Source organism: Phocoena phocoena, chromosome 19 (assembly GCF_963924675.1).
Source record: "Phocoena phocoena chromosome 19, mPhoPho1.1, whole genome shotgun sequence".
Classification (NCBI taxonomy): Eukaryota; Metazoa; Chordata; class Mammalia; order Artiodactyla; family Phocoenidae; genus Phocoena; species Phocoena phocoena.
In genome coordinates, this window is record NC_089237.1 from 27,714,734 (window position 1) to 27,727,817 (window position 13,084).

At 35.5% G+C, this 13,084-nt stretch overlaps 1 protein-coding gene across 1 annotated transcript in view; it reads left to right on the forward strand.

The window, feature by feature from the left end:
* The window catches only part of BCAS3 (BCAS3 microtubule associated cell migration factor), a 578,557-nt gene that overhangs the window by 140,596 nt on the left and 424,877 nt on the right, over positions 1–13,084 (forward strand). Inside the window, exons 10-11 of the mRNA XM_065897745.1 lie at positions 5,544–5,620; positions 10,799–10,882. Of these exons, the coding sequence (XP_065753817.1) occupies positions 5,544–5,620; positions 10,799–10,882 (161 nt within the window). The remainder of the gene's footprint in view (positions 1–5,543; positions 5,621–10,798; positions 10,883–13,084) is intronic.

Consider the following 13,084-nt stretch of genomic DNA (forward strand, 5'->3'; position numbering starts at 1 on the left):
TGACTGCACATTTTACATTCCTACCAGCAGTGTATGAGGGTTCCAGTTTCTCACCAATGATTGTTAATAAGATTATATAGCCATCCTGTTGGTATCTCACAAAGTAGTATCTGATTATACTTTTTTTTAATCTTTATTGGAGTATAATTGCTTTACAATGGTATGTTAGTTTCTGCTTTATAACAAAGTGAATCAGTTATACATATACATATGTTGCCATATCTCTTCCCTCTTGCGTCTCCCTCCCTCCCACCCTCCCTATCCCACCCCTCTAGGTGGGTCACAAAGCACCGAGCTGATGTACCTGTGCTATGCGGCTGCTTCCCACTAGCTAGCTATTTTACGTTTGGTAGTGTATATATATCCATGCCACTCTCTCACTTTGTCACAGCTTACCCTTCCCCCTCCCCATATCCTCAAGTCCATTCTCTAGTAGATCTGTGTCTTTATTCCCGTCGTACCCCTAGGTTCTTCATGCCCTTTTTTTTTTCCTTAGATTCCATATATATGTATTAGCATACAATATTTGTTTTTCTCTTTTTGACTTCACTCTGTATGACAGACTCTAGGTCCATCCACCTCACTACAAATAACTCAATTTCGTTTCTTTTTATGGCTGAGTAATATTCCATTGTATATATGTGCCACATCTTCTTTATCCATTCATCTGATGATGGACACTTAGGTTGCTTCCATGTCCTGGCTATTGTAAATAACGCTGCAATGAACATTTTGGTACATGACTCTTTTTGATTTATGGTTTTCTCAGGGTATGTGCCCAGTAGTGGGATTGCTGGGTCGTATGGTAGTTCTGTTTGTAGTTTTTTTTTTTTTTTTTTTTTTTTTTTGGGGGTAGGAGTTTATTAATTAATTTTTTTTTTTATTTTTTTTTATTTTTTTTTGCTGGGTTGGGTCTTCGTTTCTGTGCGAGGGCTTTCTTTAGTCGTGGCAAGCGGGGGGCCACTCTTCATCACGGTGCGCAGGCCTCTCACTATCGCGGCCTTTCTTGTTGCGGAGCACAGGCTCCAGACGCGCAGGCTCAGTAGGTGTGGCTCACGGGCCCAGCCGCTCCGCGGCATGTGGGATCTTCCCGGACCGGGGCACGAACCCGTGTCCCCTGCATCGGCAGGCGGACTCTCAACCACTGCGCCACCAGGGAAGCCCTGTTTGTAGTTTTTTAAGGAACCTCCATACTGTTCTCCATAGTGGCTATATCAATTTACATTCCCACCAGCAGTGCAAGAGTGTCCCTTATACTTTTTTTTGATAGATCTTTATTGGAGTATAATTGCTTCACCATACTGTGTTAGCTTCTGTTGCACAACAAAGCAAATCAGCCATCTGCATACACGTGTCCCCATATCCCCTTCCTCTTGAGCCTCCCTCTCATCCTCCCTATCCCACCCCTCTAGGTCATCGCACAGCACCTAGCCGATTTTCCTGTGCTATGCTGCTGCTTCCCACCAGCCAACTGTTCTACATTCGGTAGTGTATATATGTCGGTGCTACTCTCACTTCGCCCCAGCTTAGCCCTCCCACCCCATGTCCTCAAGTCCATTCTCTGCATCTACCTCTTTATTCCTGCCCTGCAACTAGGTTCATCAGTACCATTTTTTTTTATTTGCATTTCCTTATGGCTAATGATGCTGAGTATCTTTTCATATGCTCATCTTCTATCTTCTTTGTCAAATTTTACATTGATTTATTTGTCTTTATTGTTATACTAGTTTTATTTATATTTTAGATACAAGTCAGTTATCAGATATGTTTTGCCCAACTCCCATTCTCTGAGTTGTCTTTTCTCTTTCTTGGTGGTGTCCTTTGAAGCACAAAGATTTTAGTTTTGATGAAGTTTAATTTATCTATTTTTTTCTTTTATCATTTGTACTTTTGGTGTCATATCTAAGAAAGCATTGCCTATGGTTATGAAGGTTTACCATGGTTTGTTCCAAGAGGTTAATACATTAGCTTTAGTCTTTGATTCATTTCGACTTTGTATGTAGTGTGAGGCCAGGGTTCAGTTTCATTTGTTTGCATGCGGATATCAGTTGACCTATCATCATTCGTTGAAAGGATTATTCTTTCCCCATTGACTTGTCTTGGTAGTGTTGTTGAAAGCCAATTGACCATAAATGCAGACATCTGTTTTTTCGAAAAAGGTCTGAAATCTTGTGAGTTGTCTTTTCCAAGAAAAATAAGGCAGGGTGTTACGGAGAGTAGTTAAATCCTTTGTTTTTCAAAATGAGTTCAGGTCTTCTCCCCACTAGGACCAACATTCTGGGAGGATGCCATGTAAAATTGCATCAGTCTCATGAATCTTTTAGTTATGGAATCATCTTCATGTAGCATGCTTTTTGTGGATTTTACCTTTATTTAAATTTGGAAACCTGATATTTTTAAATATCCAGTTCTCTTTTACTTTGTTCACAAATACTGTAACCTTGTTAGAATTAGTCCCAGTATTATAGAGGTTTGGGTTGTGTTTTTTTTTTTGTTTCTTTTTTCTTCACTTGTTTTCAGAGTTTAGCTGGAGGCAATGGTTAATCTTTAAAGGAGTCATGCTTATAAAGTTGGGATAGTGCTGAGAGGCTGATGGTCTGCTGATTCCAGCTGTAAAATGTTTTTTGGAGAGCAGAAAAACAATTTGCTTTCATTCCAATACACTATAATTCTTGAGATCCACTAGCTTTCTAAAAACATTGACTCAAAAAGTGAAATGAAGAATTGTAAACTACATCTTTTCTTAGTATTCTTTAGTATTTGGTAGGCAGGTATACTTATTAGGATCTGTTGAGGCAAAATAGTTATCGGAGTTGGTTGAGTTAGATTATGTTGACTTTAAAGTTCAGGAGATTAGCTGCCTCTAATGTAATGCCACAATTCACAGGTATTTATTTCTGGTTTTTTTTTTGGTTATTTTTTTTCATGACATTTTAAAAGGGGAAATTTTCTTATAGACAGTGTTTATGCTCATTTCTCCAGTTCTGAAAGTATATATGGTCTATGTATATACACTTATATAAATGTACATTTTGGTGTGAAAAAAGTACATTTAGGTGTGGGTGTCATAATGAAATCTATTATGTAAATATTGTGTGATATATATATTAGAGTGTGTTGTCTTTGTATTATATTAGTGGACCTTTTTTTCTACGTATATGTCCATAATATGTGTCCATAATATGCCTTCAGTGATTACAGTAACATCACTGTTACCCAGAAGCTGATTTTCCAGAAATCCAAACATTCCAAACACACCACTTTAAACCCTGAAATACAAAAAAAGTTTTTAAACAATGAGTGAAACATTAGAAAACTTATATCTTATATTTTGTATGACATATGGATTTTCTCTTAGGATTATTATCTTCATCTTCTTTAAAAATGAACACTCAGGGAATTCCGTGGCGGTCTAGTGGTTAGGACTCCGTGCCGAGGGCCCGGGTTCAGTCCCTGGTCAGGGAACCAAGATCCCACAGGTTGCTCGGTGTGGCAAAAAAACAAAGAAAAAAGAAAACTCAAAGTAGATGGAGTTGAAGGAGCTGAAATGAAAACTAGCAGTAACAAAAGCAACAGCGACTTGCGCTTCTCTAGTGGCTGTGAACACAACGGCATTACCATTTCAGAATCACCACAATTGCTACTCAAAGGCTTTCTGAATTCAGGCAAGCATGTATGTACAATTAAGGAAGATTTCTATTAAAAAATGGCTTTAAAATGAACACAAAAAGCCTAACCTAAAGAATACGCAAGCACAATATTTGAAAAATATTTGAAAATTTTTCTTCTGTAGATGACTTTTTTTTTGCAAGTGTGTCTTATACATATGCTTTGATTAATTTAGGTGCATTGTTTAATTTATTCAAACATTTATTAAGCTATTTTTCAGGTATTATTCTAAGCAGTATAGATTTAGCTGTGAACAAAAGACACAAACACGACCTTAATCAAGTGGGAGGAAGACAGAAAATAAAGAAGCAAAAAGATAAATAAATATATTACAGAACATATAAATTATTTTTTATTTATTTTATTTATTTATTTATTTTTGCGGTACGTGGACCTCTCACTGTTGTGGCCTCTCCCGTTGTGGAGCACAGGCTCCGGACGTGCAGGCTCAGCGACCATGGCTCACGGGCCTAGCCGCTCCGCGGCATGTGGGATCTTCCTGGACCAGGGCTCGAACCTGTGTCCCCTGCATCAGCAGGCGGACACTCAACCACTGCGCCACTATTTTTGACAGTACTTGTCAAAGTAGTTAATTATTCATTCATTGATAACTCTATTCCTATTAGGATCAGCACTAGACTGAGACTTTCTGCTGGGTAAGGTATTTTCAGGTGTGCTGTTCATGCTATTTAGATTATGCTATTTTTTCCTGGTATGCTCATGTGTTTCATGCAATTTGGCTGTTTTTCTTTGTTTGTATTGTTTTGTTTTTTGTCATGGGAAGAAAAGGTTATTTTTATAAAAACCTGTCTCGTATAAGTTTAGATTCCAAATTGAGACCTAAACTATGAAATAGATAACCTCAGTTTGATCCACTAGTGTACATTTTGGCGAAAAACATTTGTGAAAATATTAACCAGATACTTGTGGAATGATAAACAAGGAATTCTTTAGGTTAGGCTTTTTGTGTTCTTTGATTCTGCAGTCTCCTTTGAGTAGTCCCTTAAAAGCAGTTTCGTGAAACCGTGTAATATCATTTTGTGTAGCTGACAGATGAGGACATTATACTCAGAGACCTTATTGGTATAGTCAGAAGGGGAGATGAGACCCTCACGGATGACAGATATCACTTACTTGACTGAATTGTGTTGTGTCTTGTTTAGTGGAGTTCGGGAAGATGGCATTGGTGTTTCCATGGTGTTGGTGACCACTGTCAGGAATGTGTGATTTTTTTTTGAAATTGGAGAACCACAAAATAATCCTACCTACTAGATTGTTTTTGGCTGGGCTGAAAGTAAGAAGAATGAAATTGAATGCTTAATGTAAATGCATAGGATTATGTAAATTAGTCCCCCAACATCTCCTGAGGCACCCTTTGTGGATTACTTCTCCCCATTAGCTCCACACCTAAGTTACTTGTTCTGCCCTGCCCCTGTTATTGTCATTTTATTTTAGGGTTATGTCTTTCTTATCTTTGCCCTTAAATTCCTGAGCCAATTGTATCCTTTCTCTTTCTTCTCTAAACAGTTTTGCTAGACTTATGAAATTGTAGGCTTATGATCTTTAAATGATTCTTCTTGGCTTCTCTCTCTTGTTCCAGGAATAACTGTACAAAATGCCCAATTTTTGCAAAAAGTGAATACCAGTTCTTCCCAGATTTATTTCTTATTGGAACAGAGTCAAAACCCAAAGGAAACTGTAGAGGAGAAAAAAATGAACCTCTTTTAGCTATTAAAATAATGACTAGGTTATGGGAATTTTATGTGAGACTTGAAAAAATAAAAGCATTTGATTATTCTGTTTTTATGGCATCAAAATATGATGCACCAACGGAAATTATTAAATTTCTTACATTGCCATTTGAAAATTTTCAGGCTGCTACCCTTGTCCTGGGCCCAACATGAATCCTATTGCTCTTGGGAGCCGCTGGCTTGCTTATGCAGAAAACAAGGTAAGCGGGCCGTGTTGGAATGTTTGTAATGGAGCAAGTGTTGAAGAGTTTTCCAAAGGTAATTAACAACCAATAATGAATGTTTAACTTACTAGTTTGTTTTCTCTGGTTTGGTTTTTGTTTTAATTGGGCACCCAGTTGTCTGATCTTATTGCTCAGGATCAGTATTTGGACTCAGCCTTACTTTTCCAGGCTCAGTTTTATATAGAGAACTTTACTCCATTAATTTTAAATCACAGCATTGATATCATCACAGGAGTTTCTGTGGAGCTAGAAATCAGGAGGCAGGAATGACTTCTGTCTTTAGTAGTAGGTTGGGAACCTGAGGCATAGAATATTTAATGGACTTCAACTGTATGTGTACATTTAAATCTAAACAAGGGTTCTGCCATTTGTGGTTATTTATCAATTTCACTTATCTCTTAAGGTCATCATAGTAAATGAAGATATTATATTTATACATTGAAACTTTTTTTATGTCTAGTTCAAAGCAAAGGGCAAATCCCTTTTTATGCCATTTAGTGCCCTGCATATGAATATAGAACGAAACCTAAAAAAAATTACAGACTTCAAAGAAGATCATTTTTTTGTTCCATTTTTGCTTGTTTGTATGGTTACTGTATATTGAGAATAATATGAAATAATATGTATTGAAGAGTTCTTGACACAAGTCTGGATATGGTAAGTACAACAATTATTTGGTGAAACTACAGTATATCTCTAGCCTCTGGAATTCACAAAATCAAGAAACTACTGGAGGAATTTATTTTTCTGGATGAATCCCTTGATGCTTTTTCCAGAATTCTGTCCGCTACATAAAGGTATTTTGCATTTTAGTGAATGCTGTATTTATACTCTACCTTCTTCTTTCTCTGGATTATCCAGTATATCACTTTTCAAATTCATTCTTTTCAAATAAGACAAGAGGCATACAATTCAGTGCGCTGACATCATGGTATCTTCTAATGATTACGTCTGTAGGAAATTTCTTTGAGTGCCAGAGACATCCAAGACTTCCAAGAGGAAGATATATACATTGTCCCTTGGCTCTTGCAGATTTATTGTGATGTGTGGGAAACTACTCATTTAGGATTGTAGGTATTATGCAAATAGTTACATATTATTTTCTTATGGATAAAACTTCCATCATAGATGCATAGCATCAAAGTGTGCTGGTTGTCTTGCCTTTGTCTTGCCTTTGCCTTTGTAGAGATACGTGTCAGTAATATCTAGTGTTATATACGGAGACCAGGACGTGTAGTGGCATTCACAAGGAGTTTACTAATCAGATGGTTGTACCATCCTTTGGAAGAAATATTTCCAGATAAATGTGTTTCCATGGTATTTACATAAGAGCTAGTATTTGTTAACAGTTTCTGATTGTAGTAGCATTTGGGCTGAGTGTGGAACTGCAGAAATTAAATTTTGGAGCAACAGTTTCTTTCAGTGAAAATGCTCTTTGACTACAGTTTTAACCAAGAGGCCATATTATCTTGATTGGGTTTGTTTTTCAGTGCCTATTTTTAAGTGTACTTTTAACTTGGAAGACTTGCAGAAAACCTGCAAGAATTAATGGAGTACAAATGTTATAAAGTACACCCATGTACTCTTTACTTAGGTTGACCTCTGAACAATCTCAGAGTAAGTTGTATATATCACATTACCCCAGAATACTTAAGTTATCAGCCAATTTAATTTTTAAAAAATTTATTTATTTTATTTTTGGCTGCGTTGGGTCTTCATTGCTGCGCGCGGGCTTTCTCTAGTTGTGAGCAGGGACTATTCTTCATTGCGGTGCGTGGGCTTCTCATTGCAGTGGCTTCTCTTGTTGCAGAGCACAGGCTCTAGGCACGTGGACTTCAGTAGTTGTGGCATGTGGGCTCAGTAGTTGTGGCTCGCGGGCTCTAAAGTGCCGGCTCAGTAGTTGTGGCGCATGGGCGTAGTTGCTCCGCAGCATGTGGGATCTTCCCGGACCAGGGCTTGAACCTGTGTCCCCTGCATTGGCAGGCGGATTCTTAACCACTGTGCCACCAGGGAAGTCTGCCAATTTAATATTGATAAGCTACTTTTATCTATTATAGCATCCATGCTCCAATTTTGTCAATTAACCCTATCATATCATTTGTAGAAAATTTTTTCCTATAGTGCAGATCCAGTCTAGGATCAGGTATTATATCTTGTAGGAGTGTCCCTTTCTTTTTTTATCTTTTACAGGATTGGTAATTTTGAAGACTACAGCCCCCTACATCTACCCCTTATTCTTTTTAGTAGAATGCTTTTTACTTTCAGTGTTTTGATGTTTTCTCTTGGTTATATTCGGGTTATGTATTTCTGTCTGGAATACTGTAGTATTGTATGAGTGCTGTTCTGGACTTCCCACAGTGTCACATCTGGAGGCACATGGTATATGTCTGTCCTTTATTGGTGATGCTAATTTTGTCAAGGTCTTGTCCAGTTTCTGTACTGAATAAGTACTATTTTTTCCTCTTGTAACTAATAATTTGGAAAGAGCATGCTTATATCCTGCGTTTTATCGAAATCTTAGCCTACCTAATTTTAGCATCCATTGATGATTCCTGCCTGAACCAGTCTTTACTATGAGGATTGCATATTAATGGTTTTCCACTTCCCACTACGCATTTACCTGTAGGCATTTGGCTTTCTGTCATAATCAAGAACTTTCCCTTCTTTTTAAATCTTCCTGTATCTATATTTTTGATAGGGGTTAATGATTCCTATTTTTTAAGTAGTTTTTAATTTTTTTCTGTCTTTAATTATTTTGGTTTTCAAATTATGCCAGAGTTGACCAATGAGAGCCCCTTTAGTCTGCTTCTTGTGACATTGTGTTGTGGCTTCATCAAAATTAAAAAAAAAATAATTTCCGCACTTGCTATCATAAGAATAAGTCCAGGTCCAACTTGTACTTGCCTTGTCTCAGCCCTGGAATCATCTTCTTCTGATTTTACTGTTTCTTTTTAATGGGCAATGGTATTAGATACTAAGCTTTTGTCCAGTAGATGTGTTCATTGTTACTGGCGTATTTTTGCTTCTAGACTCTTTCAGTGGACAAAGTTTAGAAATATGCATGTTATATATCCACACACACTTATTATACACATAAAGAGGCAAATATACATATATGCATATTTGTGCACCCATGTATACCCATATGCACATGTACATTTTGGAAATGAAGAGGTCACATTGGTATTTCCACAGGATTCTCTCTTTTTGTCCCCCGTTTCCTATTTGTATGTCCTTTGTTTTGGATAGGAGACCATGACATCAGCACGTTTTCTTCATTTCTTCAATCCTATAATGCCAAAAAGTAATTACAGAGTTGCTTGCTCATACCACTGCAAAAATCAAACCAACTACAAAGAGTTCAGGATTTTCTTGCAATTTTCTCTGCTTTCATTACTACCTAAAATGGAAGGTATGCAATCAAATACTGTGCTCATAGGTTATTTTAGTTAGTTTGTCCTTTATCCCCCTTTTTCTGCCTTCCTTCATTGTTACAGTTTTCATTTGATACATAATTGTATACATTTGTCTTTATATGCGTATATATTTTCTCATATGTTATATAGATATATTTATATTTCCCTTTATTTCCCCAAAGATAACATTATATACATGGTCTTTTATACGTCGCTTTTTTCACTTACCAATATTTCCTGGGATTTGGGCATGATAGATTTTTGCACTACGGAAATTTCTGCTTTATCTTTTATTTTGATGTACTGAGATGCAAATATAACTTTTGTAATGAGTCTAAGTTTTAAAGAAATTTCTGGCTTAGTTATGTTTATGTAGAAATGCTGACTCAGATTTAGATGAATTGAAAAGGTGATAGTATTGCTTGTTTTCCTTGGTTATTTTAATTACCTGAAGCAGGGAAAAGATAGTGTTTCTAGGATATGTCTTTCCTTGCACTTGCTTCAGAAGGCAGCAGAGGGGATAATTTTCATAATTCTTCAAATGTGTATTTGTGAATGAATGAATGAGTGACTGGGTGAGTAAGTGAGAGAGATTCTTTTTATTAGCTAAAATGATCACTTTTCAAGCTCCCTCTTTTCCCGTGTGAAACTACATTTGCCAATCACCTGCGATTTGGAAAATTCCACAGCACTATTGTCTTAAGGGATTTTTTTTTAAAATACAAACCAGTGATGAGGAAAAGTTTGATTTTATAATAAAAGAATAAAAGTTTCACATATTAATCTTTATCAAGTGACCTGGTTTTAAATTATATAGAACATTTTTTTTGTTTTTATATTTTGGGAGAGGAAGATTTGTTCTGAATTCTGAAGGCTTTTAATAATTCATATCACAATGTGGAGCTGTTCTAATAGTCTACTATTGCCATTTTATTGAAAATTTTAAGTGTAAAAATCTGGCTAATGATTTTTTTATTTCCCTTTCGTTCTTTCTCTTTCTTCTTTTCTTTCTTTTTCTTTCTATTTTTTCTTTAAATTTAGAAGCGTAGGAGCAGTGGAGAATTTAGTCTTGGTTAATTGCTCAGCACATGAGAGAATCATGCATGTCAAACTACTGATTCACTTTGGAAATTGACAGTTTGATTTACTTATTTATGAATAAGGGCATGTCTTTTTCATTCTCATGTTAAAACTGGTGAGCCCTCTGAAGTGGACAGCTATTATGTGTCATAGTTGATTTATGCATAATTTGTCCCACTTCCCCACAAACACAATTGAAAATGGAAATACGGCACATTCTTTTGTCTATTTTTTAAAGTTTCCTTTTACAATCTTTATGTAGGAATTAAGAGGACAAAACCTCCAATTTGTTAGCATGTTAAATATTTAATGTTAGGAAGTCATGGCTAAGTCCTTTGATTATGTTTCTAAAATTTATTTGTGGAAAGCCTGCCAGATCTCAAATCCTACCATTTCAGAGTTTATGAATTCTTAAAGACTATTCATCTTGTAATTAAAAATCGTATTTGAGCATGAAACTGCTTGAGTGGCACCAGTAGATTATAAAAAGGGGTAAAAGTGTCTCAGCAGGGCTTTTAGCTGTTTGTCTGGAAAACACTCATGCAAACATTCCCACCCACCACCATCATTCTGCATGGTAAATAAGCTCTATCTTAAGAGCCTGTAGAGTTAAACAGTTTAATAGAAATAACTTTCTGGTCATTCTCTCTCTTTCCAGTTGATTCGATGTCATCAGTCCCGTGGTGGAGCCTGTGGAGACAACATTCAGTCTTATACTGCCACAGTCATTAGTGCTGCTAAAGTAAGTATCCAGTAGGCTCTAGGAGGTACGATTTTGTGGAGTAATTATCACGTTCCCTTTTCATTTGCAAAGGTCGAACAAACTTAAGTAAGTCAGAATTATTTTGTCACTCAAGAGAACTGGTGACTTAAAATGATTAGTTATTTAATCTCTTAAGTTTCCTAAATCATACTTTATATTCTATTGTAATGATTATAAGGTTTGTATTTATCCAATTTAAAATATTTAAGTCTGTTAGCTAGGTCAAAGTCTGTAATCTAATTACTTTGGAAAGAAGCTTTACATGTTTTAAGTAGTAACTTCTGGATTTGTGTGTGTGTGTGTGTGTGTGTGTGTGTGTGTGTGTGTGTGTGTGTGTGTATGTGTGTGATTTGCATCATTCTACCTATACTGACATCCCTTTGCATTTTTGAACATTTATGAATCTTCTTGACATAAAAAAAAATATTATTCCTTAACAAAACTTGAGCGAAATCCCTGGCACATTCAAAGATTCTTTCATGTCACAGAGCTGCCCCCTGCGTGTTTGTCAAGTGAGTTCTTTTTGTGTATGTGCGAGGGTTAATTATGATGATGGCTCGTAAACTTTATGCTGATTATAAGGTATCCTTATAATCACCATCCTTTTGAATTGTGAAGTATACAACAAAACAATTCTAATAATAGGGATGACATAGTGAATCTAAATGACAGCATGTAATAGAAAGCACAACTATTCAGAAAAGAACAACAGTTTAAAACAAACCACAGGGAGGGAATCAAAGGTCACACTGTTTTATGTAAAACAAATACAAAAATACTTCAAGACTGATCACAAATGCTTACATGATGTGGTTTGATGAGAGAGGCATTACATATTTTTCATTCAAAGGGAATTATTGAATGGCTTTTTGCTTACAGCCCCATATATTTTAGATTTCAGAATCTTTATAAGAATGGTTTACTTTTCTCCTCTGTATGAAAAAATTATGGTTATTTCAGTGAAGAGAAATCTGAAACAGTAATTAGGCAACATCAGTGTTATTTAGCCGACTTAGTTCCAGTTTTCCATGATAAGAACATAAAAATGACTTCCATAATTAAGTAGTGTAGTTATAAATATATTACTTTATAATTTTTACTGTTATATTATAGATTACACTCCTGTTATATTAGTATGTTCACTTGTGAAAATTTATCATGGTGTACACTTATAATTCCTGTACTTTGTTGTCTAAGTGGATATAAAACTTTGCTAAGGAAAGAAAAATTTCACAAAGATACTGTCATATTTAGATACCTTCTCCAGAGAATTCTATCTAATGTTTATGAATAAACAATGGCATAGATAAACAATAAGGATTTACTGTATAGCACAGGGAACTATATTCAATATCTTGTAATAACCTATAATGGAAAATAATCTGAAAAAAAATATGTAGTGGAATCACTTTGCCATACACCTGAAACTAACACAATCTTGTAAATCAACTATAATTCAGTTAAAAAAAAAGAATAAACAATGGCAATATTACGAAAACTCTTCTATAGAATAAAAAGATCAGGTTATGCCTCATCTTGTTTCATGATTTAAGATCACCTTGATATTGAAACTTAACAAGAGCATTATGAAAAAGGAAAGCTATAGTCCTGTCTTGCTCATTAACATAGATAGGAAAAATCCTAAACAAAATACTAGCAGAAAAAGAAAATACACAGAGGGATAATGTGTCATAATCCATTTGGGATAATTCCACAATTAAGGCTGGTTTACTACTCAAAATCAGTGAATGTAATTTGCCACATTAGCAGAATAAAGGAGAAAATGATACAAATTATCTCAATATATGCACCAAAAGCGTTTGATAAAATCGAACATATATGCATTGATAAAACATTTTAGTAAATAGTGATAGTTTCTGGTTCTCTAGAATTCAGTTTTTCTCAAATTGCCAAACTATTTAAACATAGTAGACATGGTCTGTTTCTGATCATTTCACTATCTGGCTCCTTTTTAGTTTTGTTTTTGTTGTTTACTGTTAGTTCTCATTTATGATGTCTTGACTCCTTGTTTGCTAGAATTTTTAAAAAAGATTTGTAGAAACAGATGTGAGTTTGAGATCTAGGCTTGGATCATCTTAATCCAATTTCACAGATTGAGATTACTTAAATTATTTAAATAAAGGTCACTTGAAATAGCTGTAAGATCCTGATTACTACAGG